Genomic DNA, 25,326 nt, shown 5'->3' with positions numbered 1-25,326 from the left:
TTTCCTTAAGAGGGCATGATTTCAGGATCTTTCTGCTCTGCCAATCATGACTGCTTCACCATGTATGTATGTCTGTATGCCAGGGATAGCCTTAACTTTATTGTATGTTTTAAAAATAAGAAGTATGATTGTTCTTTCTACTTGGAATCACTTGAGATTTCATATGAATTTTAGGATGGCTTTTTCTATTTCTGCAAAATTTTTTTGAGGCTTTCGTAGAAATAACATTGAATTTGTAGATCACTTTAGGTCATCTTGGTATCTTAATTTTTGTTGTTCAGTTGTTAAGTCTTGTCTGATTCTGCAAACCCATGGACTGAAGCATGCCAGGCTCTTCTGTCAATTACTGTCTCCCGGAGTTTGCTCAAACTTATGTCCATTGAGTCAGTGATTTTACCTAACCATCTCATCCTCAGTCACCACCTGCTCCTCCTGCCCTCAATCTTTCCCGGCATCAGGGTCTTTTCTGATGACTTGGCTCTTTGCATCAGTTGGCCAAAGTATTGGAGGTTCAGCTTCAGCATCAGTCCTTCCAATGAATATTCAGGATTGATTCCCTTTAGGATTGACTGGTTTAATTTCCTTGCAGTCCAAGGGACTCTCAAGAGTCATCTGCAACACCACAGTTCAAAAGCATCAGTTCTTCGGTGCACAGCCTTCTTTACGGTCCATCTTTCACAACTGTACATGACTACTGGAAAAAACATAGCTTTGACTGTTATGCCCAATGTCCGAATCCCCGAGCGGGAATAGAGAAGGCCTCCAAGACAATGCATCTCGCAGAAAGGGAAGTTTATTACTGACTCGAGCCAGGACTCTGCTGCAACCAGCACAGTGATGCGGGTCAGAGAGCCCGGAGCCCAAGCTGTTACACAAATTTATAGGGTGAGAAGAGGATTGGTTACACGTTTGCAAAGCAATTTCATTGGTCAAAACTTCCGCGCGTGCGGGACTTTCCTGGGGGTTTCCGCCCCGTTCCTAATTTCCTAATTGGCAAACATCGGTCAGTATTAAGTGAAAGCTAATTGGTCCTAACTGGCCAACAGCGGTCAGTGTTAAGTGAAAGCTAATTGGTTGTATCCAGGTGGCCTGATAATCTTACCAAGTAGGAAGGCCTACTCTGACCTCACATTCCCCCCTGTCTGTTGTTCAAGTAGAGGAAGCTTCCTCTTTTCTATCTTGGGCCACTGACACTATAAGTGGACGCAGGAGGGTGGAAATTAAGGTAGTCAGCCAGGGGGAGTGTTGAAGCCAAGACTCAAACCATCTCTGCTGGGCTTCCTGTTCTCTCTTTCGTTGTGCCAGTCCCTCTCTCAATTTTTCCATAGATTCTACCACCTCAGACAAGGAAGTCAAAGACTTCTCTAAGTGACTGATTGCATCTACAGCGGCTCGTAGGGAGGAAAGCCCTTGGCCTTGCAGAGATAGTGAAGCTTGGTTAAATTGCCCCCATATCTGAGGTACTTGGCCCTGCGGATTGTGCCACACTCGGGTCTACCAAATCTCTGTTTCCTACGTCCCATTCCCGGGGCCCATCACAAGAGGTTACACAGCTTCAGCTCCTGCAATAATCAGCAGGAGAATTAGGACACCTCCCGGCGGACGAGTCAAAGGATTTGACGGGTGAGGACTCACCTTCCATTCTGCTCCTGTTCTTCCGGTGTGGCTTGCCGCACGTGATTGCAGTGAACCCAGGGTCCAAGCCCGTCGGCCTTGACAGCAGTAGGAGTGGTAAGAAGAACAACGTAAGGGCCTTTCCATCTAGGTTCTAATACACACAGGAGGGGCCTTCCATACAGAATCTCTTATAAGGGGTGTTACGCGCCCGAAAGAGTGCAAAGGGAAGGAGGGTCACCCAGTCCCCGCCAGTCTCTATTGCCAACTTTGTTCTCTCAACCTGTCCTGAGCTCTGGGGATTATATTCACAATGTAATTTCCATTTCATCCCCAGAGCTTGGGCCAGCCCTTGTACAATCTGGCTCACAAAGGTAGGTCCATTATCAGAGTCCATAGTCACTGGCAGCCCATACCTAGGCACTATCTCCTCTAAGATCTCCCTTAGCGGGGAAGGCTTCCACTCACCCCGAGAAGGTATCTACCAGAACCAACATATAGCAATACCCATACTTGCCTGGCCTTACCTCAGTGAAATCTATCTCCCAGTGTTGCCCTGGCTCTTCCCCTCAGTACCTCGTTCCTGTGTGCTGCTTTTTCCTTGTCCTCATCAGCTGGCACGCTTTGCAAGCCTGGATTATCTCTCGTCCAGTTGCATTTTTCTCAAACACTGATCAACACGCAGATTCAGTCCATATTTGCTTTCATTTATCTACTGAGTGTACCCAAACTTCTTCTTCAGAGACTCTAGCATCTCAGGGGGAGGAGGGCGAGGGAGCCTGGAGTAGACCTTCACAAAATCATAGATAAACCACTGTAGTGCAGTCAGAGTGCCGATCATGATGATACGGGCAAAGAGTCCCTTCCATGCACCTCTAAATCCAAGTTTCTTGAGGACCTGAGAGGCACTGCTACCCTTCTCTTTATTCAACACAGACACCACGGAATCGGCAACAGTACGTTCAAAGCAGGCAAACTTCATCATGGTGTACTTCATAAAAGCCAAACTTGCAGAGCCCCTGCAGGGAGTAGCCAATGAGGGTCGGGGCCCATCCTTTGGCCAAACCACGGAAACCATCCTCTTTGAGTGTACTTCTGTGAGTCCACCTGCATACGGACCACAACTTAAGACCTCATCAAAGCCACACAGTGCATAAAACTTCGTGGAGCCATATTCACAACTGTACTCTTCTACCGTGGTGGCTCCAGCTTTCCTTTGCCCATCTTTTTGTCTAGGGGTACATCAGTTAAGTCTTTTTGTGCTGCCAGGGCCTCAGCCAGTATCTCGCTGCAATCATGGAGCTACAAACAGCTGGAATGGCTTATTTGGGTTAGGCAGGGCAAGGGCTGGGGCTTCTAGTAGGGCCCGTCTGAGTGTCTGGAAAGCTCAGTCCAAGTCCAGTTTGGGGTCTCTTTACTTCCCTCATACAAGGGCCGGGCCTTCTCAGCAAACCCCATGATCCACAGTCTGCAATATCCAACAGTCCCCAGAAACTCTCTCACCTGGCGGGGGGGTCTTGGGCTCTGGTCAGCAGAATTTTCCAGTTCCTCATGACTGCAATTATCCAACATGTACCCAGGACTCGGGGAGGGGTGCCGAGTCTTGACTCCCCTAGTCACTGTCTTCCCCTGCATATAGAACTCGAGTTCCAGGGGAGATTCTCTCTCTCTGGGTCGTACCTCTCCTCAGGTTCCTCTTAGCACACTCGTTTTTCCAGTGCCCCTATTCTCTGCAGTAGGCGCACTGATCTTTCTTTAGGGCCGGCCTTTTTGGTTTCTGTTTTTCTCTCGTCCAGGGGTCTCGAGGTTCCCTCAATTCTGTTCTGGCTTTTATCCCCACAAAAAGAATCTGGGCTAGCTCCCTCTGGTTCTTCCAGTTTTCCCTCGTTCTATATTCTCTATCTTCCTTCCTGATCTTCTCAGCTAATTCCCTTTCCTCCTGTCGAATTCGTTCTTCCCTTTCTTCTGGGGTCTCCCTATTATTAAATACCTTTTCAGCTGCTTTCAGTAAATCCTGTATCGTCTGTCCTCCCAATCCCTCTGTCTTTTGTAATTTCTTCCTAATATCTGGGGCTGCCTGATTTACAAACGCTAACAGAACTGCAGCGCGTGACTCCTCAGCCTGGGAGTCCACAGGTGTATATTGCCTGAAAGCTCCCATCAGCCTCTCTAGGAAGGCTGCTGGGCTCTCAGTGGGCTCTTGCCTTACTAAATTTACCTTTACCAAATTTGTCGGCTTTCTTGCTGCGGCCCGCAGGCCAGCCATTAGAGTCTGGCGGTACACTCGGAGACGCTCCCTACCGTCTGCTCGCTCAAAATCCCAGTTAGGCCGCAACAGAGGAAACCCCTCGTCCACGAGATGAGGCTAGGCGGTTGGCCTCCCGTCGGCCCCTAGGACCTGTTTCTGCTCTTCTGCCAGAATTTGCTCCCATTAAGAGCACCTGCAACAGCTGCTGACAATCGTCCCAGGTGGGGTTGTGAGTGGAGGCTCACTTATTGTAGGGCCTTCAGAGTCCGCCAGAGTGTAGCCCTGGCCGGGACTCATCATTTGCCCCCACAACCATTCGCCTGTTCACTGAAACTCCTGAATAGAGTAGGAACGAGACCAGAGACAATGCCGGCACACACACAAACACGGACAAACACGGAGAGCAGAAGACAAACACACGGACAGACAAACGTCAGCCGACAACACAGCGCTGGGTTTTTGGGACCCTGAGTTTTCTCACCAGATAGAAAGCTTTCTCCTGTGCCAGATACCTTCCTGCTTCACAGCAGGGCCCCGGATTTACACTGGACTTCCTGTGCCAGACACTTTCCTGCTTCACAGCAGGGCTGCGGATTTACACTGGACTTCCTGCACCAGACACCTTCCTGCTTCACAGCAGGGCCCCGGATTTACACTGGACTTCTCCTGTCCTGCCTGAGACAACGCTGGCACACACACAAACACGGAGAGCCAAAGACAAACACACGGACAGCTGACAACACAGCGCTGGGTTTTCAGGCCCCCCAAGTTTTCCTGAGCACTGGTGCTATTATCTATCCTTCCCCTCTGTCCTGGAAGTGTTCTCTTCCCCCAGTAAAGGGATCCAGGATGAGCCCCCAAATGTTATGCCTGATGTCCGAATCCCCGAGCGGGAATAGAGAAGGCCTCCAAGACAATGCATCTCGCAGAAAGGGAAGTTTATTACTGACTCGAGCCAGGACTGTCTGCTGCAACCAACACAGTGGTGAGGGTCAGAGAGCCCCGAGCCCAAGCTGTTACACAAATTTATAGGGTGAGAAGCGGATTGGTTACACGTTTGCAAAGCAATTTCATTGGTCAAAACTTCCGCACGCGTGGGACTTTCCTGGGGGTTTCCGCCCCGTTCCTAATTTCCTAATTGGCAAACATCGGTCAGTATTAAGTGAAAGCTAATTGGTCCTAATTGGCAAACAGCGGTCAGTGTTAAGCGAAAGCTAATTGGTTGTATCCAGGTGGCCTGATAATCTTACCAAGTAGGAAGGCCTACTATCGCCTCACATTGACCATATAGATCTTTGTTGGCAAAGTCATGTCTCAATTTTTTAATACGCTGTCTAGGTTTGTCCTAGCTTTTCTTCCAAGAAGCAAGTATCTTTTAATTTTGTCTTAGTGATATTAAAAACTCTAGCTCATGAATGTATTTCCATTTATATGTGTCTTCTCTAGTATCTTTTGGCAATATTTTGGAGTTTTCCTTGCTCAAGTGCTCTGCCTCCTTGCTTAAATTTATCCAAATATTTTATTCTTATTAATGCTGTTGTCAGTGGAATTGGTTTCTTAATTTCTTCTTTGTGTTGTTCATTGATAGTGTGGAAATTCTACATCCCTTCATAATAAGAATAATTTTAAAAAACTAAAGAAGTCAGGTTTGAAGGAAATTACATCAACACAATTAAGGCCATAAATGTTACAACTACAGTTCACATTATACTCAACATTGGAAGATTGAAAGCTTTTCCATAAAGGTCAGAAACAAGACAAGAATGTACTTTCTGATCACTCTTTTACAACAGCATTACAATAATAATTTCTGCCAAATATTTAGTGTTTTCTACATATAGACAAGCTCATCTCTGAAATTGATTTTTACTTAATTTTACTTAAGAAGCAGTGCTTCTGAGGGTAGCCACATCCACTTCTTTGGATCTTACCTTAAACACACCTTTCAGGAAAGGTCATCTCTGATTATATTATTGATAGTAGAATTTTCCCTCTAATATCTGGTACAGTTCTCTATTTGTGGTCTTGAAACACTGAAAGACTACACCTACTTTACTACTTATTGTCTCCTTCCTTGTTGTGAAATCTATTATAAGAATATAACATCCACACAAGAAGAAACTTTTATGCACTTTCCATTTTATTATTTGCTGTGTCCTCAGCCATAGCATAGTTTGTGTAGTCAAATAGATAGTCTAAGTACAATTTAATGATTGGATAAATATTTGTTATATCTGAGTTGATTATGCATTTCATATATTGACCAAACATCAAGGAAGAATAGATTGAGTACTAAAATATTAATAAAAAGAAAGAAAAACTTCCTATGGCAAGGAGAAAAATACATGACAAATTGCTTTGCTGAAGCAAATCTACCGGGCTGCTATTTTGTTCTTAACTGGCAGTAGTCTGAAAATAATTATAAACCATTTTGTTTTACAATCACTGTCACATCTTTCTGACCCTAAAAGGTGATGTGGTTTACTAGTGGTTTTTTACATACTTTAAAAACTTACTGGAAAATTCCAGTGAATTGAATTGAGTCAAGAATCAGTCTTGGACACAGTCTAGTTCTAAGATTTAATGATCTGTGTAGTTCAGTTCAGTTGAGTCACTCAGTCATGTCCAACTCCTTGTGACCCCACGGACTGCAGCTGGCCAGGCCTCCCTGTCCATCACCAACCCTTGGAGTTTACTCAAACTCATGTCCATTGAGTCAGTGATGCCATCCAACCATCTCATCCTCTGTCGTCCCCTTCTCCTCCTGCCTTCAGTCTTTCCCAGCATCAGGGTCTTTTCAGATGAGTCAGTTCTTTGCATCAGGTGGCCATAGTATTGGAGTTTCAGTGTGGATAGGATAGATAAAATGCAAAGTAATCTTCAGTTCTATTTGGGAAAAAAGGCATATTCTTTTAAGAAATGATTTACATTTTTGAGAAGCCCCTCATTAGGCTTAAAGAAATGTGCAAAAGAAAAGAAAAAAAGAGCGAGAATGTCTCCCGAAATCTCAGGTCATCTCGTCTGGCCACACCAACATGACAAGATGAGGACTAAGTTGTTGAGTGGCATTTTCTACTTTGGAGTTACTTGGAAAAGTAATTGCTTAACATATATTTCCCTGGGAAATGGCTATTTGCTATCTTCCTAGGGAAACAGGATTCAAAGGGATTTTTTTTCATAAATTATCCTAACATGATAAACATTTGTTTCTTTGTGGGCACTTTGAATTTTGTTTAAATAATTGACAGTGTAAAAAGAACAGCTGTCTGAAGAATCAGAAGACTCCTGGGAGAAAAGAGAGAGACCACTAAATGAAATAAAATATTTCTTCAAGTAATAATGAAGTCTGACACATTTTCTTGTCATCCTAGATTAAAGATAAATTCTGCCAAATCACATCACAGCAAGCCTCCTAAAGCTGACAAAAACAACTGATATTGGTAATCAGATTTCAAAATTGTGTAACTTTATTATGTAAGAAATTAAATTATTTTGAAATAAATTAAACTTTGTTTCCAGTTCTTATTTTATCACTTAAAATATTTAATCTTCTGAAAATTAATGTGATACTTTAAGTCTCAGATTATTCAAATAAAAAATAGAGAATTCCATTTTTGTTACAGTAAATGGAAAAAGTGATACATTAAATTGGGTACATGATTGGAATTCACTGTGGGAGGTTTGAGCAGTGAAGGGATACAATCAGGACAAGACTGAGAAAGAATAACTTGAATTGCTTCAGGATAACAAGCTGGTAGAGGCCAGATTAGAAGAGGACATACTTGACTGGAGGCTTTTGCAGTGGCCAAAAAAGAAACGGGGTTGACATGTGGTAGAAAATGATCGAATTCGAGATGGATTTTCAAACTAAGGACAGCAGGATTTACTAAAGCTATGAATAAGTGAGAGGAGGTCAATAAGGCTGTGAAGAACACTGAGCTTTATCATCTGAGCAATGACACTGAGTGGATACCATTTAACAAGACTGGGTGCACCTTTTATAAGGTGGGCGATGTTAAATTCTGTAGTATATGTACTAAATTGATATCTAGCTGCAGATATCCAAAACTGGATACACTGAATAGAAAAATTTGAAAGTAAGGGTAGATGTCGGGGCTGGGGACATAACACTGGTACTTCTAGGTCAGGAAACGAGGATCATCAAACTAAAGACCCTCAAAGAGGCTTCCCAGTGAGTTCTGAGACAATCCAAGGCAGTGACCTTCTATTCATATTTCGATCTACTCACACCTAACGTGTAAATTCATTTAAGTGTGTTTCAATAACTATGACTTCATGACTTTATAATGGGGCATATTTCCACGGAATTCCCTTGTCATCCATGTTTGTTCAACATCATTTCCTTTAATTGGCAACTGAAACACAGATTTTTCAGGGATGATGTCTCCTGTTCCAGTTTGGTAGATACATTCCTACGCTGTAATCCTTAGCATTTTGTCCATATTTTTATCACAGCACTTCTTCCATTGGTCTGGAATTGTCTGATGCATCTTTGTGTATCATATCACTGAGGGCAGGGAACTAGGCCTTTTTAAACTTGATCATCACGATGTCTGTGCCCCTTTGGACACAGATTGGTACTCCATACACAATGTTTTAATTGAATGTAAAAATAAAAAGATTAACGTATAATCCATTTAAAACTTTTCTCCCTTGTTTTGTAACTTAACTGCTTCTAATATGTGAACTCAGCTCCTATGCAGACTAGAGGAACAATGTAACTGATTTCATCTTCTGGGCCTCACCTAGAACTCAAAAGGGCAGAAAATCCTTTTAGTTTTGCCTGGCTTTTCTATATTTTGACAGTGGTGGACAACCTGCACATTGCCATGACCGTAACTGTCAGTAAGACCCTGAATTTGATGAAATATTCTTTTTTGTTTTACTAGCTTATCATTTTTTAGACCTAATTTATTCCTCTTCTGTTTCAATCAGATTTAATTCAGACTTGACCTTTGGGGAATGTATCAGAGCCTTTGAAATTTGCATGACATAGTAATAGTATTTTACTGGGCACTTTTTTTTTTTGGTGAACCAGAGATCACCCTTCTAGTGCTTATGGCCTATAACCATAATATGGCTATCTGTAAGCCCCTGCGTCATTTGGTTATCAAGAGCCAGTGGGTTTAAATGGATTATTTATTTTATATCAATTACTGTTTTAATGATGTTTGTCTTCTCAATGCTGTTTCTATCCTACAATGTTCTCTGGGTTTATATTAAATTTTCTTTTTTAGCATCTTGAGACAGAAGCTTATTTTACCCCTTATTTATTGTTTTCTAATATCTGCATTTAAAGCTATAAAATTCTCTCTATAAGCACTCCTTGAGCTGCATCTGATTAATTTATATATGTTACATTGTATTGTATTATATAGTCCTTTATATATATTTATATGTGTAAGTTTCTATATAAATAATTTTCATAGATACTATTGATAGTTACACTTTTTATACATTTATTTCATATAGCTATTATTTACATATGTATCATTATCTTTCTGTTGACAGTATTTCTTTGAAAATGTTCACTGGTAATTTTAGGCTCATGTTGCTTAATTGTAAGTAGTTGGAAAATGTTATGTTTTTGCTCTCAATTTCTAGTTGAATTACATTATTGTGATATGTATATGGGGACCCCCTGGTGGCATATATATATATATATATATATACATATATATATATATATATGCAACTGTAGGTGCAGATGCTCAGCCATTTCTCACTCTTTTGCTACCCTGAACTGTAGCCTTCCAGGCTCCTCTGCCCATGCAATTTTCCAGGGAAGAATACTGGAGCTGGTTGCCATTTCTCCCTCCAGGAGATCTTCCAGACCCAAGGATCAAACTCAGATCTCTTACATCGCCTACATTGGTAGGTGGATTCTTTACCACTAGCCATAGCTGGGATGCCATATATGTGTGTATATATACATATATATATACACACAAATATATATATGTGTGTATATATAATGTATGATTTAAGTCCTTAAAAATGTATTGCAACTTGTGTCATCGCCTAGAGTAGAGGCCCTCAACCCCCAATCCATGGCTTGTTAGAAACCAGGCCTCTCAGCAGGAGGTGAGTGGCAGGCAGGTGAGCAAAAATTCACCTGTACTTACTGCTGCTCCCCATCACTGACATGACTACTTGAGCTCCACCTCCTGTCAGCTCAGTGGTAGCATTAGATGCTCACAGGAGTGCAACAAATGTCATGCACTTCAATCACCCAGAAACCATCCTTTCCCCTACCTTCCACCAACAGTCTATGGAAAAATTGTCTTCCATGAAACCCATCCCTGGTGCCAGGCTGGTGCCAAAAAGGTTGGAGACCACTGGCCTAGGGTATTTCTACTTTGGTGAATGTCCCATGAGCGTTCTGAGATGAATGGACTAGTCCAAAAAACATTTTCTCTTTCCCCACTCTGATACTTGCACAGATTCTATCAACTTGCCTGTCTGAAATTATGTGACAATCTTTATCTGTATTTGAAATAAATGTTAAATGACTTGTTCTGAAATTGATATTATAATATTTGGAAATCAATTTGGGTATCATCTTCAAAGATAAAGTTTAAAGTTAAAAAATATTTGCTTATTTGAAAGACATTATTTAAATAGGAAATTTATCATAAATTTCATTTCTGCCCAGACTGAACTTTTCCATTTTGGTGATATGACTTCAAGCTGTTTCCTATCGTTTTCCCCCAGAGGACAGGTATCTATAAATCATGCTAACAGTGATTATTCTGGTGACATCTCTGGAGATAAGGAGTCTACCTGCAAAATTATGACTAAGGTCCCAATGAATTTAATTAGCTAAGACTCATCCATGGAGATGCACCAATTGAATGCTTTATCCATTGTATCTGCTGAACTTAAACGTAGATGAAGTATGTACAGTTCTTTGCCCTGACTTGAGGTGCCTGTAGCAGTAATTTCATGAGAGCTTTCTTCTCAAATTGAAATGATGGACTCAAAACATGATAATGTATATATGTGAAATTATTCTCCATCCTTCAGGAAACACAGAGTTCGTCAACACTGCATGAAGATGGGACAGAATAAGTGATTCAGAATCAAAATGTCACAAAGGTTACTTCACAATTTTACTTCCATTGTTATAAAACACAAACAGCAAATTCTTACACAATTTGAGTTTTCTCTCTCTCTGATTAAAATGTTGATTTAACATTTGCTTGTTATCAGGATAAATCCTGCCAACAGTGAAGATTTGTATTCTCTTTTCACAATCAAGAGTCAGAGTTCCTTAGGTAACAGGGCATTCATACTCATTTTGAAAATCCTAACCATTTGAAATGAATTGAGATGAATGACTGAGATGAATCGGTTTTCCTGAAAGCATGGAGAGCTGGTCACATGAAGCCAGTTCAAGGTCTAGTGCTGCTGCCTATATCTTGCTTCCCATGTTCCCAGGGAAGGCATCAGTGCATGGAGGACCGGAAAGAAGGCACCAGAGCCCAGAACATGGACTGAGTGGAGCTCTCCTTATGCACGTGACCCAAGAAGTGTGTTTAGAGACAACATTCTGAACGAGATTTCACATTTTGCAAGAGCACTTGATGGCATGAGAATTAATCTTCGAAGTTTTCCTTTGTAATTTTCTTAATCAACCATGTTAGGAATCCTTTGTGATTATCTGGTATGTGAAGATTGACTACAGTATTCCTTTTGGATAATTTCATATTCTAATAATCTGGAATAAGTTATCCTACTCAAAGATAAAGTATACTTAGAAATTATTTTCAAGAGTAATGATTTGAGGATATTTTCATGAGCAGATATTTGTAAATCTGATCATAGTTTCAATTTATAAGTTCTCTAAACACAGCCTGCTAATCTGTTAGAAAATACAAAAAAAATGAGGTAGCACCTGCAGACCTTGACTGATTTAATTTTCAAGAAATCAAGCAAATACTGTGGTAAGAAAATTGTGACTTCAAGAACTAATTTTCTGCTTACAGGTGAGCTTCAGCATCATATTATATGTTTGTTGGTCTTTCAGGGGTATTATTCCTTTAATTGTTAGTTAATATTTTAATATATTTTATAATTTTTTATTATTTAATTGCTTGGAGATCTTTTTCAATTTTAGATACTGACTCTGTGCATATCCTCTGACATGTAAATCTTTCTTCAAGCTAACTTTGTCTATTTGTGTTTTGGTAGCATTTCCTAAATTCTTTAAATAATTTGAAATTGTCAAATATGTCCATTTGGGGATTTAGTGATTGGTTAAGAAGATTCTTCCACTCCTATAGTGTAGAAAGTAACTTTCTTTTTTAAAAACTGGAAAATAAATATGAAGTAAATCTTGCTTTACCTTTTTATTAAACCTTCAATCAATTTTTATTTTTATATAAGATATTAGCTTATGTACAATTTAATTAACTTCCAGAAGGAAAGCTAGTTGTGGCAATTCATTTCTTTAATATTGAGTCCTTTTCCCACATATATCTCTAATTACTTGCCTTCCCGTTAGTCTGTAAGAATGCCGAGTTTAGGGACAACATTTTGATATGCCTTGTATTATAATATCTGAAAAATACCAGAACATAATAAACCAGATTGCTTATTTGTTCACTGATTGAACAAATTATCTTAAGATGTGAAGAAGTCAGTCATATTAATACTAATTATATTTGCAGGTAATTTTGCCTGAGCTCTGAGAGAACATTTAGAAGCACCTATGGAAGAAGGGAACAATGTGACTGAGTTTGTCCTCTTGGGGCTCACTCAGAGTGTCCAGGGTCAGGAAATATTATTAGTCGTGTTCTTGCTCACCTACACTATGACAGCAGTCGGCAACCTACTCATTGCCCTGACTGTGGTGTTCAGCGCGGCCCTCGATGCCCCTATGTACTCCTTTCTTGGCTACTTATCGTGTATGGATACTCTTTATTCTACTACGGTCACCCCAAAGATGATTGTAGACTTACTCTATGAGAAGAAAACCATTTCATTTCGAGCTTGCATGACCCAACTGTTTACAGAGCACTTATTTGGCGGTGCTGAGATTTTACTCCTGGTGGTCATGGCCTATGACCGCTATGTGGCCATCTGCAAGCCCTTGCATTATCTGACAATCATGAATCAGCGAGTGTGTGTTCTGCTGCTGCTGTTGCCCTGGGCTGGTGGGTTTGTACATGCTATCGTTCATATACTCTTTGTTTACAACCTTCCCTTCTGTGGCCCCAATGTCATTGACCACTTCATCTGTGACATGTACCCCTTGTTAAAACTCGCATGCACTGACACCCACATTATTGCCCTCACAGTGCTGGCCAATGACGGGGTAATATGTGTGGTCCTCTTCACACTCTTGCTCATCTCCTATGGGGTCATCCTGCGCTCCCTGAAGGATCTCAGTCAGGAAGGGAGGCGCAAAGCCTTGTCCACCTGTGGCTCCCACATCACTGTGGTGGTCCTCTTCTTCGTGCCCTGTATTTTTCTGTATGTGAGACCTCCTTCCACTTTGCCCATTGATAAATACTTGGCAGTGTTTTACACCATCGTCACCCCTATGTTGAACCCTCTGATCTATACACTGAGAAATGGAGAGATGCAAAATGCCATAAAAAAGCTATGGATCAGAAAAAGAAAATGAGGCAGCAAGGGAATGTATCAATTCTTTTTCTTGAATAAATGCTCTTTCCCAAGAAAGTCACTTGTGATTTTTTTTAACTGTAGTAAATGTCTCCTTAGATTGAATAACTTGGTTGTGATGAAAAACATTTTTTACTTAAATAGGTCCAGTGGTCATACTATATATACATACATATATATATATATATATATAATGCTTTCATATTATCTTAGTTCAAATTATATATTTAGTTTGAAATACATTTTTATGATTTCCACAATTTCTTGTGGAAAATATGTATACTTTTAGGGTATAAATATGTTTATTGATATTACAGCTATATGTTCTATATGACGAGTTAAGCTAAAACTAATACTGTAAATTTATTTAATCAGGGGAATATTTTCTCATTTTTCTCTCTTAAATAATACAATCTTTTTCAGAATTAATAGAACTCATTACAGATTTCAGAAAAAAAATTTTTTAAATATATGACAGAAAATTTTGGTTTGTCCCACCACACACAAGTATCTGAAAGATACTTTATATATATTATTTCTATTTTGCTTAGCATGGTAAGATTAGGGAATGTTTCAGAGTTGTAGTATTAATAAGGATGCTATGTTTGTAAAAATAACCTGAAGGAACAGTTTTATGCAGAAAAATAACCAAATCTTACTTATTTTTCAGTTGGGTAGTCATATTATTTCCTCAAGTTTAACATCTTTGGAGTTACATTTTCTTGAAAATGAGCCATTCACTTTCCCAGATAGTTTAAAATACCTGGAAACAAAAAACTCTGATTTTTTTCCCCAATATTCTCTTTTCCTTTTTTGCATATTATTGTTCCATAACCTTCGAGATTCAGGCTCAGCCTTCCATGTGTAAATTTATCATATTCTATGATCCATGACTTTCATATATGCACTACAGAACTTGACATCAGATATTTTGGGTGATATCACTGTTAAGAAAGATGCTGACAAGATATGTCATTCTTATCACTCTTATCAATGAAACACAGATTACTAAGTAATAAGGAAGCCAGGGTATATTGTTTTATTTGACAGAAACAGCATTCATAAAATCCTTCTCTGAATCAGGCTTGAAAGAAAATATTATCTGCCTCTAGTATGTACTCCAATACTTTGCCCACCTCATGCGAAGAGTTGACTCATTGGAAAAGACCCTGATGCTGGGAGGGATTGGGGGCAGGAGGAGAAGGGGGCGACAGAGGATGAGATGGTTGGATGGCATCACCAACTCGATGGACATGAATTTGAGTAAACTCTGGGAGTTTGTGATGGACAGGGAGGCCTGGTGTGCTGCGATTCATGGGGTCGCAAAGAGTCGGACACGACTGAGCGACTGAACTGAATTGAACTGAGTATGGTCAGAAGCATGTGATCAAAGAAGCTTATTATTCTGCCTCCTTTATTCAACCTAGATTTACGAGGACCTAATGATACGGCGCCGGAGAGGGAAATGGCACCCCACTGCAGTACTCTTGCCTAGAAAATCCCATGGATGGAGGAGCCTGGTGGGCTGCAGTCCGTGGGGTCACGAAGAGTCGGACACGACTCAGTGACTTCACTTTCACGCATTGGAGAAGGAATATGGCAACCCACTCCAGTGTTCTTGCCTGGAGAATCCCAGGGATGGGGGAGCCTGGTGAGCTGCCATCTATGGGGTCACACAGTTGGCCACGACTGAAGCGACTTAGCAGCAGCAGCAGCAACGATATGGTGCAGTGTGTGCTTTTCACTAGTAAATCAGCCTATAAGCAACCTCGTATCCTGATTTTTACCCCATTTACATGGAGTTTATTTTATCTCAAAGTCTTCACAAAACAATGCTAGTGACCAAATAAAATCAAGTATTTGGGTTTCTTGTTATTGTTCAGTCACTAAGTTGTGTCCAATTCTTTGCATCTCTATGGACCTCAGCACGCCAGGCCTCCCTGTCCATCACTAACTCCCAGAGCTTGCTCAAATTTATGTCCATCGAGTTGGTGATGCCATCCAACCATCTCATCCTCTGTCATCCCTTCTCCTCCTGCCTTCAATCTTTCCCAGCATCAGGTTCTTTTCCATTGAGTCAGTTTTTTGCATCAGGTGGCCAAAGTATGGGGATTTCAGCTTCAGTTTTAGTCCTTCCAATGAATATTGAGGACTGATTTCCTTTCAGATGGACTGGTTGGATCTCCTTGCAGTCCAAGGGACTCTCAGGAGTCTTCTGTGACACTACAGTTCAAAAGCATCAATTCTTTGGTGCTCACCCTTCTTTATGGTCCAACTCTCACATCTGTACATGACTACTATAAAAATCATAGCTTTGATTATACAGAACTTTATCAGCAGAGTAATAAATCAACTTTTCCATGTTCCTTCTATGTTTGTCATAGTTATTCTTTCAAGAAACAAGTGTCTTTTAATTTCACGACTACAGTCATTGTTTGCAGTGATTTTGGAGCCCAAGAAAATAAAGTCTGTCACTTTTTCCCCATTTATTTGCCTTGGAGTGATGGAACAGAATGTCATGATTTTTCTCTTTTTTTTTTTGAATGTTGAGCTTTAAGCCAGCTTTTTCACTCTCCTCTTTCACCTTCATCAAAAGATTCTTTCAAACATATGTAATTTATTTCTTCACTTTTGGATGTTGCTATAGACTTAAAGTTTTTTTCCCTCTATGAAAGCATAAGTTAACTCCTGTTTAATGTGGAAGTATTTGGAAGTGGGCCCTTTGCGTAATGACTAGTTCATAAAATCATTATGAAGAGACATTAGAGAATTCTCTCAACCCTTCTGCCATGTGACGACACAGGAAAAAGATGGCTGTCTGTGAATGAGGTGGGGGAACTCGACATGGAGTCTGTCTGCACCTTAACCTTGGATTTCCTAGCCACCAAACCTGTGAAAAATGTTTATTATTTAATCCTTCTGGTCTATGGTGTCATGCAATTGTAATCCAAATGAGTTAAGAGAGATGCTAAGTACTTTTCATATTTGTGTATTTATTTCAAGCTATGAGATAAATATCTTTATTAACTATCTATGTTTATTGATCTATAAGTTCCCCAAAGTCAAGGAAACTTACATCATTCTCTGTTTCTCTCACAATGTATGATACATAATATCCACTCTATATGTGTGTTAGTCACTCAGTCATATCTGACTCTTCGCAACCCCATTGACTGTAGCCCACCAGTCTCCTTGGTCCATGGCAAGAATACTGTTGTGGGTTGCCATTCCCTTCTCAAGGGGTTCTTCCCAATCCACTCTATACACTTTGTCAATTACTTGCATTCTTGATCTTTTGGAGTGAGAATTTTTACTGATAAATTTTGACTAACTCTTTCTACATTAAATATGTATGTTTTCTTGAAATATTTACTCTTTGAAATTTGCTAGAATACTTTATTATGTTACTCATGTTCTAGCTATGAATATTTTAAAATTAAGCTATTAATTTAGTATTCTACTTTTTAAATTTTTTTCTATCACATTGCTTTTGGAAAATTCTGTTTCCTTCCAGTGACTTTATAAATTTCAACATCTTGTTTTTTTTTCCAATAACTTTTCCAAGTATAGTTTGTAACCCATCTAGAGTTTATTTTTGTTTGTAATGGGGACATATCTTAGCCTATTTTATCCAAACAAGGGAAATAATCCTTTAATATAATTATTAATTTCAGGTAATTTGAAAATTTTCTATTTAATATACCAAATTTTACATCATCTAGAAAGTTCAGTTCTGGGGCAGTTTCTCCTCTTCTTTCTCTCCCTCCTTCCTGATCTTCCCCTCCACCTATAAACTTTAGATTCATTATGTAAATTTTGAAAACTTCCCATAAAATATACATTTAGCATGTTATAACACAGCATATTTATTTTGAGGACAAAGATGTATGTTATTATTTTGTTATCCCATCTAGAATAAGACACATACTGTGAAGGATCGACATCAAAATAAAAATTTGTAATCTTCTCCATTAGAGTGCATACAAATCTTGATTTTTTTCCTCTACATTTTGAAAAGAAGACTTTCTTATTTACATTTGATTCACATTTTCAGTGAGCTGGTCAGAAAGGACTCAGTGTCTTTTGCAGGCATGTATTAGAGCACAAACCTTAAAGCCAATTTCTTTGCAAATATCTATTGGTCGGTATCCAACAACATACAAGTATGGATCCAACCATAGATTCATATCTGTTTCCAAACTCATGTGAATCTCTGTGACTGCTTGTGTGTATACATTCAGTGATATGTATGTCTGAATTCAATTTCATGTATGTGTCTAAACGTGAAAACACCTGGGTCTGTATATGACAGCACATGGATTGGTATCTGACTACCAGTAGGGATGTGTTTGTGTATGCATGTGTGTTTATGTATTTAGTATGATCACACACAAACCTGTAGCTATTCACACATAGGGCTGTATCTTTCCATTCGCTGCTCTGTATCTGGCCATAATTAATTTAGGGAGAACATGACTGAGCAATTCTTCTGTTCCAAGTGGCACAGACCAAGGTCACTCTCTGGTCATTAGCATATTGCTGGGCTTATAAGAATGATGCCTTTGTAGAGATGGATAAAAGATGGGGTTTTCCTGGGGCTCTTTTCTTCTCCATGTAGATGCAGGGCTATATGGATATTGTCTGTCCAGTGAGATGGTCAGAACCCTAAAAGGGCAGCTCAGAGCCACCAAGCAGAGGAGACAAAAGCCAGCAGGTCAGGTAAGTTACATCCCATCGTGACATCAGCCTGAAGTCCAGGATCTCAAGTTCTAAACCAGACTGCTTCTATGCATGGGAGGAAACAGCAAACTGAAAAGAATGCCTATGGAATGGAGAAAATATTTACAAATCATATACTCATAAGGCATTTATATCTAAAATATGCATGCATCTTCTGCAGTTTAGTAGTATAACAAATAACTCAATTTAAAAATGAGTGAAGAAATTGAACAGATAGTTTTCCAAAGAAGTTATACAAATAGGAATTTAAGAAGGTGTTCAATATCACTAATCAACAGGCAAATTCAAATCATAACAAAAATGAAGTATCACTTCACAACTGTTAGGATATGACTATATGAGATACACAGAAGTCAGCATTCTTTTTAAGTTGTAGAGAAAATGGAGCACTCCTGTAATGGGAATATAATTTTGCTCAGTCACTACAGAAAACATTATGGAGGTTTCTCAAGCAATTAAATATGACTACTATATAATTCTTCAATCCTACTTTCGTGTATTAACCAAAGAGCGTGATGTCAGGAATCTGCATTTGATTTTAGCCAAAAGGCCGAGAAGTGATGAAGTCAAGAATCTGAAGATATCAGTGCATCCATGTCCACTGCAGCATTATTCATGATAACCAACACCTGGAAACAACTAAAATGTACTCTGCTGGATGAGTGGATAAAGAAGATGTTATATATGCATAATACAAATAAGGCTGTAAAAGAATAATATTATATAAACTAACATATTAAATATACATATAAATAAAACAATAATAATGTAATATGAATATCATGTATTTATATACATAAGTAAAATGTTATTCAGTAATGCAAAAGAAGGGAATCTTGCCATTTGTGACAACATGATGGGACTTTAAGGGCATTATGCTAAAAGGATAAGCAGAAATAAAAAGACCAATACTGTATGAATCCACTTATATGGATTCATATAAAATCCATTTACATGTAATTTAAAGCAAAACTCAGAAACAGCAAGTAGAATATTGATTGTCAAGGGCTGAAGGACGAAGGTTAAAGAAACGCCATTAGAATGTATTAAACAGAAATGCGATTTCAGAGAGTAAATGACCTAATATGGAGATTTTATTCCAATCATAATGTTCACACTTTCATAGTTTATCACTAGAAAGTCTTTCTCATACCTCTCACCTGACACTAACAGCACCTTTGTAAGGTAGGTATTATTGTGATTTAACTTTATTGTGATCATTCCTGTTTTAGTGATGAAGAACAACAAAGTTCAAAAAAGTTCAGTAATCCATCCTCTTTCAGAGACAGAACTGGTATTCAGATCTGCATCCTTCTAAGTTAAAATCGGATGCTCTTTCAGCCACTTCAAAGGATACCAGATTTTATAAGAACCTCTTTTGTATCATAGCAATTAAAAATATTTCCTTTCTGTTTAAGCAGAGGGTGGACGATGCTCAATGGGCTGTTGTGTATGGATTTCAGACGTTTTTGAGGTTAGGAATGATAATTTTGTCGGTACATACTGATTCTCTGATCTGATTCTGATTTCATTTCAGAGTTCAAAGAATAGTCCAAGACATTTTCATGATATTGTTTCAACAAAATCCATATGGCTCCTCTGTCTATGGGATTTCCCAGGCAAGCATACTTAAGCAGGTTGCCATTTCCTTCTCCAGAGATTCCTCCCAGCCCAGGGATCAAATCCATGTCTTTTGAGTCTCCTGCGTCGGCAGGCAGATTCTTTACCACTAGTTCCACATGGCGACCCTTATAGATCTTCAGACAGACTACGATCCTCATTGAAACTGTCTGCTATCACAGATATTATTGCAGAACTATAATATTACTGCGTCCAGTCAGACTATGTTTGGTCATGTGTTTTTAGTTTTCTTAAAATGTTTTCCTCCATTGATACATGCTGATCATAGGACTACATTCTCTGGAGTCAATCTAGAGTTATCTACAATTTATTTTTCTTCTTATTAAAGCATATTTGAACATCTTTTAGTAAGTTTGGCTTTATATAAAAGCACTCCTGAATTGAATTGAATTTTGTTACCAAAAAATTTTAATATCAGTTTTATCTCTTTTACTAGATAATTATAATGGGCCTCGCAGTTGGTGGCAATGTATGAATATCACAATATTTTAGTCATAAAACATAATTGAAAGATAATAGTCCTGTCCCAGGTTTTAATGGCCTGGTTTCTTATTTCTTCATGGTAAATGTGTTCGTATTCCCTTTCTTATGTTTTACTGTATCAATTCTGAATATTATTTCCTAATTTTAATACCTTATATGGATATTATAAGATTACATTTAAATGACAAATGCATTTTACTATCTCTGAATATAATTGAAAAATAGATTTATTTTCGTCATTATCATGTTAACCTAAATCCAAAATTGACACAAAAAACAACTACTTTGCAGAAGTACCATAAAATGTATCTGGTATGAAGTGCTGAATTTATAATGAGGTTCATAACAATCACTTAACATACAGCTGAATACAGTATTTAGAAATCACGGCTGCCGTGAGTGGTCGTTGATGTTGTTTAGTAGTGTCGTTAGGTCGTGTCCTAGTCTTTGCTCTCCCGCAGGCTCTAGCCCTCCAGGCTCCTGTGTCCATGAGATTTCCTAGGCAAAAATACTGGAATGGGTTGCTATTTCCTTCTCCAGGGGATCTTCCTGACCCAGGGATTGAACTCATTTCCTGCACTGGCAGACAGATTCTTTACTGCTGAGCCAACAGAGCAGCCTATCATGAATGGTAGATCAGTTAAAATAAAATTGTTGTTCAGTCGCTAAGCGGTGTCCCGACTCATTGTAACTCCATTGCCTGCAGCATGCCAGGCTTCCCTATCTTTCACTGTCTCTGGGAGTTTGCTCAGATGCATGTCCATGGAGTGGGTCATGCTATTTAGCCATCTCATCAAAATAAAATATTATAATAAATATTTAAAAATCTAATAGCAATGCCCCAAAACATTTAATTTATAAGTACCAAATACTCAGACTCTGTATTTAAGCTTATTCACTATCAAATATCCAAGTCCAGAAGTGGTCAACTTGTTACTATGTTTTTCTCTTTTGACTATGATTTAAAGAATCTGCCCAAGTGCAGGAGACCTGGGATCAATCCCTAAGTTGGGAAGATGCTCTGGAGTGGGAAATGCCAACCTGCTCTAGTACTGTTGCCTGGAGACTCCATGGACAGAGGAGTCTGATTGGCTACAGTCCATGGAGTCACAAAGAGTAGGACATGACTGAGTGAGTGACACTTTTCACTCTGGTTTCACATAGACTTAAAGACGAAGTTTAAAATTAAAAAAAAAATGCTATAAAAGTATTTCTCTGATGTTGTTATGAAATAATTGGTTGTTAGCAAGACCTGCTAATGGTGGAGAAATACCCATGAGTTCCAATTAGCCACACATAAGAAACTTCTTAGACTTTACCCACAAATGGGATGCATGGTAGTGCTTTTAAGATTTATCCAAAGGTGCCATCAAGAGACACTGAGTGAGCTGGCATTTTTAATCTCATGACTTCACTTCTTTCCTGGTGAACTAACAGCTGCCTGGGGCCTGGCCATGGTGCTAGGTCAGACACTCTCATTGGTGAGATTATTTTTTGAAATCACACAATCATATATTCTCAGGTATAAATGTGTGTCGCAAATCATATCATCACTCCTGATCCAAATTTACCTGAGGTTTCAAACTTTCTTAAGCATGCAAAACATCAAGAAAGGTAGAGTTGACTACAGTACTAGCAATTTAGAAGTACAAATATTTTACTCTTTTTTTCTTATTGATATGTATTTAAATTAGTTGAGCTAATAATACAATTAGCTACAATGAGATGTTAGAATAACTATACAATTTAAATATGCATCCAAAATTTTCCTCAGTTAATATTACAGCTGATAATTTTTTCACATTGCACAATTTTTAAAAGCATCTCTGTTAAAAGCTGCATATTATTCAAAAAGATCCACTATATTTTAATTGTCCTTTTCTCCATTATGCTTTTCTTCCTTCCACACCCTTTCTAAATTTTCCACAGCTGTTAATGATTATGTTGACCATATTTGTACATAATGATGTTTCCCTTAAAATATTTTACATTAAGGTTTATTCCTAAAAAAAGTATTATGGAGCTAAAGAAAAATTTAAAAAGTAACTTATTTTTCTTCATAGTTGTTTGTAAAGCACTTCTTTGAATTGTGTCTAATTCTTACTTTATTTACACCGTCTCGTCTGTGATCTGCTGGGAGATCCCACTAACAAAGGAGGAGTTCAGCGAAGCTGTTGCATTGTGTTCCCACATATGCATACAATTTTCATCTTGGAAAATTGAAAAAATACTGTTTCTCTCTGTTTATCTCTGAAAAGACATGCTGTATGGAATATGTTTCATTATATTTATTTCTCTTCTCTTTGGCAAATTTATAACCCCACATTGTATTAGTAACACATCCTGTAACCAGGAGTGATGGGAGACGGCTGCTGTGGGAAGACAGGAGAAGGCATGAGGATGCACGGAGCAGAAACAGAAAGGGGTGGGAAGGTCGTGCAGGTCACAGATAGGTGTGCTGCTGCTTTGATGATACAATTTCAAGGATTAAGTTCATTCAATAACATCACTTTTCATGATTTTATGTGAGCAACATACATTAATGTGCACAGCAAGGGCTCAATAAATATTTGTTTGATGAAAGAATCTGTAGTAGGAGTTAATAGTTAGTAATGGACTTTATACGTGTTTTGATAGTTGGTGTATTGATATATATGTTTTTTGTATAGTGTATTAGGTATCGCTCTAATTTATCTAGCAGAGTATTTTTTCCTGTTCTCCTTGTTAAATTTTTATTGTTAAAGCTTTGAAAATAAGGATTTCCTATGCTTGATAGATCCTTGTGTGTTGAACATCTATGAAAGAGATTATGTTTTAATCCAAGTCTTCTAAAGCTATAAATTTATAGAATATGACTATGCTAAATTGTATGTGGAGCAGAAGTTTGAAGAATAAAAAAAAAACTAATAAACAAACACACAAGAAAAGTGACCCAACATGTGTACTTTCTTAGAAGCAATTAAATACTTTCATGGTTACTCTCGGGAGTGTGTCAGAAACCGTTACACTGGAGTGTAGCTTCCTTTCAAATGTTTCTGTTTCTTATAAAGTAGAGAGATTACTGATAGAGTTGGAGGACAAGAGCACTTGTATTCCTGCTGAGTTTATGGTTTGGGGAAGCAGACATATGCTTACCCTTCGAGAATGGCCAATCAATACCAAGCCCTTACTCATCACCCATCAGGCTTCAGGCAGTGCAGACATTCCAGGCACTCTGGTGAGTGATGAATAGCTTATGTGTCCTGGTAGGTACAAGGGAGCATGCGTCTCCAAGGACTTAAACACACCGCACTAAATTCCCTCCATGTGATAGATACTGCTTGACCATATTTTTTTCTTTCTACAGTTTGACCCGAGGGTTGGAATATAAATTCTCATGGAAGAGAGAATAACTCTTTCCTGTGTATAGCACTTCTCAGCTTTCAAGAAACCTCTGAAAATAGCTATTTGTTACCTCACAGACAGAGTCGGGCTTGGGAAGCACGGGGCACTGAGGTGACTTAGTCCTGTGGAGTTGGAACCAGTAGGAGAGTCCAAATCTCATGTAGGAAACCCAGTGTTTTCTTGGCAAATTACACATCAAATGTGGCCCTACTGATGTTTTATAGGTGACAGGTACTAGATGTCTGAAGAGATGCAAAATACCATGATGAAAATAAGAAAGAATTGAAATGAGTACAGGGCAAAAGTTCCAAGGGCATGTTGCACAGTGACAATTTTGTTCTAAGAAAGTCAGATCACAAGGCTTTCATGATTAGTGAGTATCATTCTTTATCCCAGGAAGCTGTTGCTTACTGAATGGATGTCCTCAGGCCTCCCAACAATGTGACAGAATTTGTTCTCCTGGGACTCACACAGAATCCACATGTGCAGAAAATACTCTTCATTGTCTTTCTGTTCATTTTCCTCTTCACTGTGCTGGCCAACCTGCTCATTGTCATCACCATCTCCCTCAGCCCCATGCTTTCTGCTCCCATGTACTTCCTTCTCACTTACTTGGCCTTATTAGATGCCTCCTTCACATCTGTTACCACCCCTAAATTGATTGTTGACTTACTTCATCAAAGAAGAACCATCTCCTGGCGAGGATGCATGACTCAGGTCTTTTTAGAACACTTCCTGGCAGCATCAGAGGTCATCATCCTCACCGTCATGGCCTACGACCGCTACGTGGCCATCTGCAAGCCTCTGCACTACATGGCCATCATGGGACAGGGGCTCTGCCCGCTCCTGGTGGTGGTGGCCTGGATCGGGGGGATCCTGCATGCCACTGTGCAGATTCTTTTCTTGACGGACTTGACCTTCTGTGGTCCCAATGTCATTGACCACTTCACGTGTGATTTCTTCTCACTGTTGGAACTTGCCTGCAGTAGCACCTACATACCTGGAATCGTGGTGGCAGCTAACAGTGGGGGCATGTGCTTGCTCATTTTTTCCCTGCTGCTCATCTCCTACATAGTCATCCTGAGCTCCCTGAAATCCCATGGCTCTGAAGGACGGCGCAGAGCCCTCTCTACATGTGGCGCCCACTTTACAGTAGTGGTGCTCTTTTTTGTGCCTTGTGTGTTCACCTACACACGTCCTGTGGCCACGTACCCTGTGGACAAGTGGGTGACTGTGTTCTCTGCAATCCTCAGTCCCATGTTAAATCCGATCATTTACACAGTGAGAAACACAGAGGTGAAAAAAGCCATGAGGAATCTGATGAAGAGAAGAGTAGTGTAGGTGTTCAGAATGCCAATAAAGTGATGATTTATGTATATCGGGATGATTAAGTGTGAATACTCAGTTGCTAAGTCATGTCAAACTCTTTGCAACCCCATAGACTGCCACCAGCCAGACTCCTCTGTCCATGGGATTTCCCAGGCAAGAATACTGGAGAGAGTTGTCATTTCCTTCACCAGAGGATCTGTGCAATCCAGGATCAAACTAGCATCTTCTGCATTGGC

The 25,326-nt window shown here is 39.3% G+C and overlaps 2 protein-coding genes across 2 annotated transcripts; both read left to right on the top strand.

The window, feature by feature from the left end:
- Positions 1–12,596: 12,596 nt before the first annotated feature.
- Positions 12,597–13,514, top strand: LOC133055804 (olfactory receptor 4A15-like). Its single transcript, XM_061140908.1, has one exon. It carries the CDS (start codon positions 12,597–12,599, stop codon positions 13,512–13,514), a length of 918 nt encoding a protein of 305 aa, XP_060996891.1.
- A 10,661-nt stretch (positions 13,515–24,175) lies between these two features.
- On the top strand, positions 24,176–25,102 carry LOC133065947 (olfactory receptor 4C3D-like). The gene has a single exon (XM_061156530.1). It carries the CDS (start codon positions 24,176–24,178, stop codon positions 25,100–25,102), a length of 927 nt encoding a protein of 308 aa, XP_061012513.1.
- Positions 25,103–25,326: the final 224 nt, after the last annotated feature.

This window comes from Dama dama, chromosome 1 (assembly GCF_033118175.1).
Source record: "Dama dama isolate Ldn47 chromosome 1, ASM3311817v1, whole genome shotgun sequence".
Lineage (NCBI taxonomy): Eukaryota > Metazoa > Chordata > Mammalia > Artiodactyla > Cervidae > Dama > Dama dama.
The sequence above is the reverse complement of the archived record's forward strand: the minus strand, read 5'-3'. Positions and strand labels throughout refer to the sequence as shown.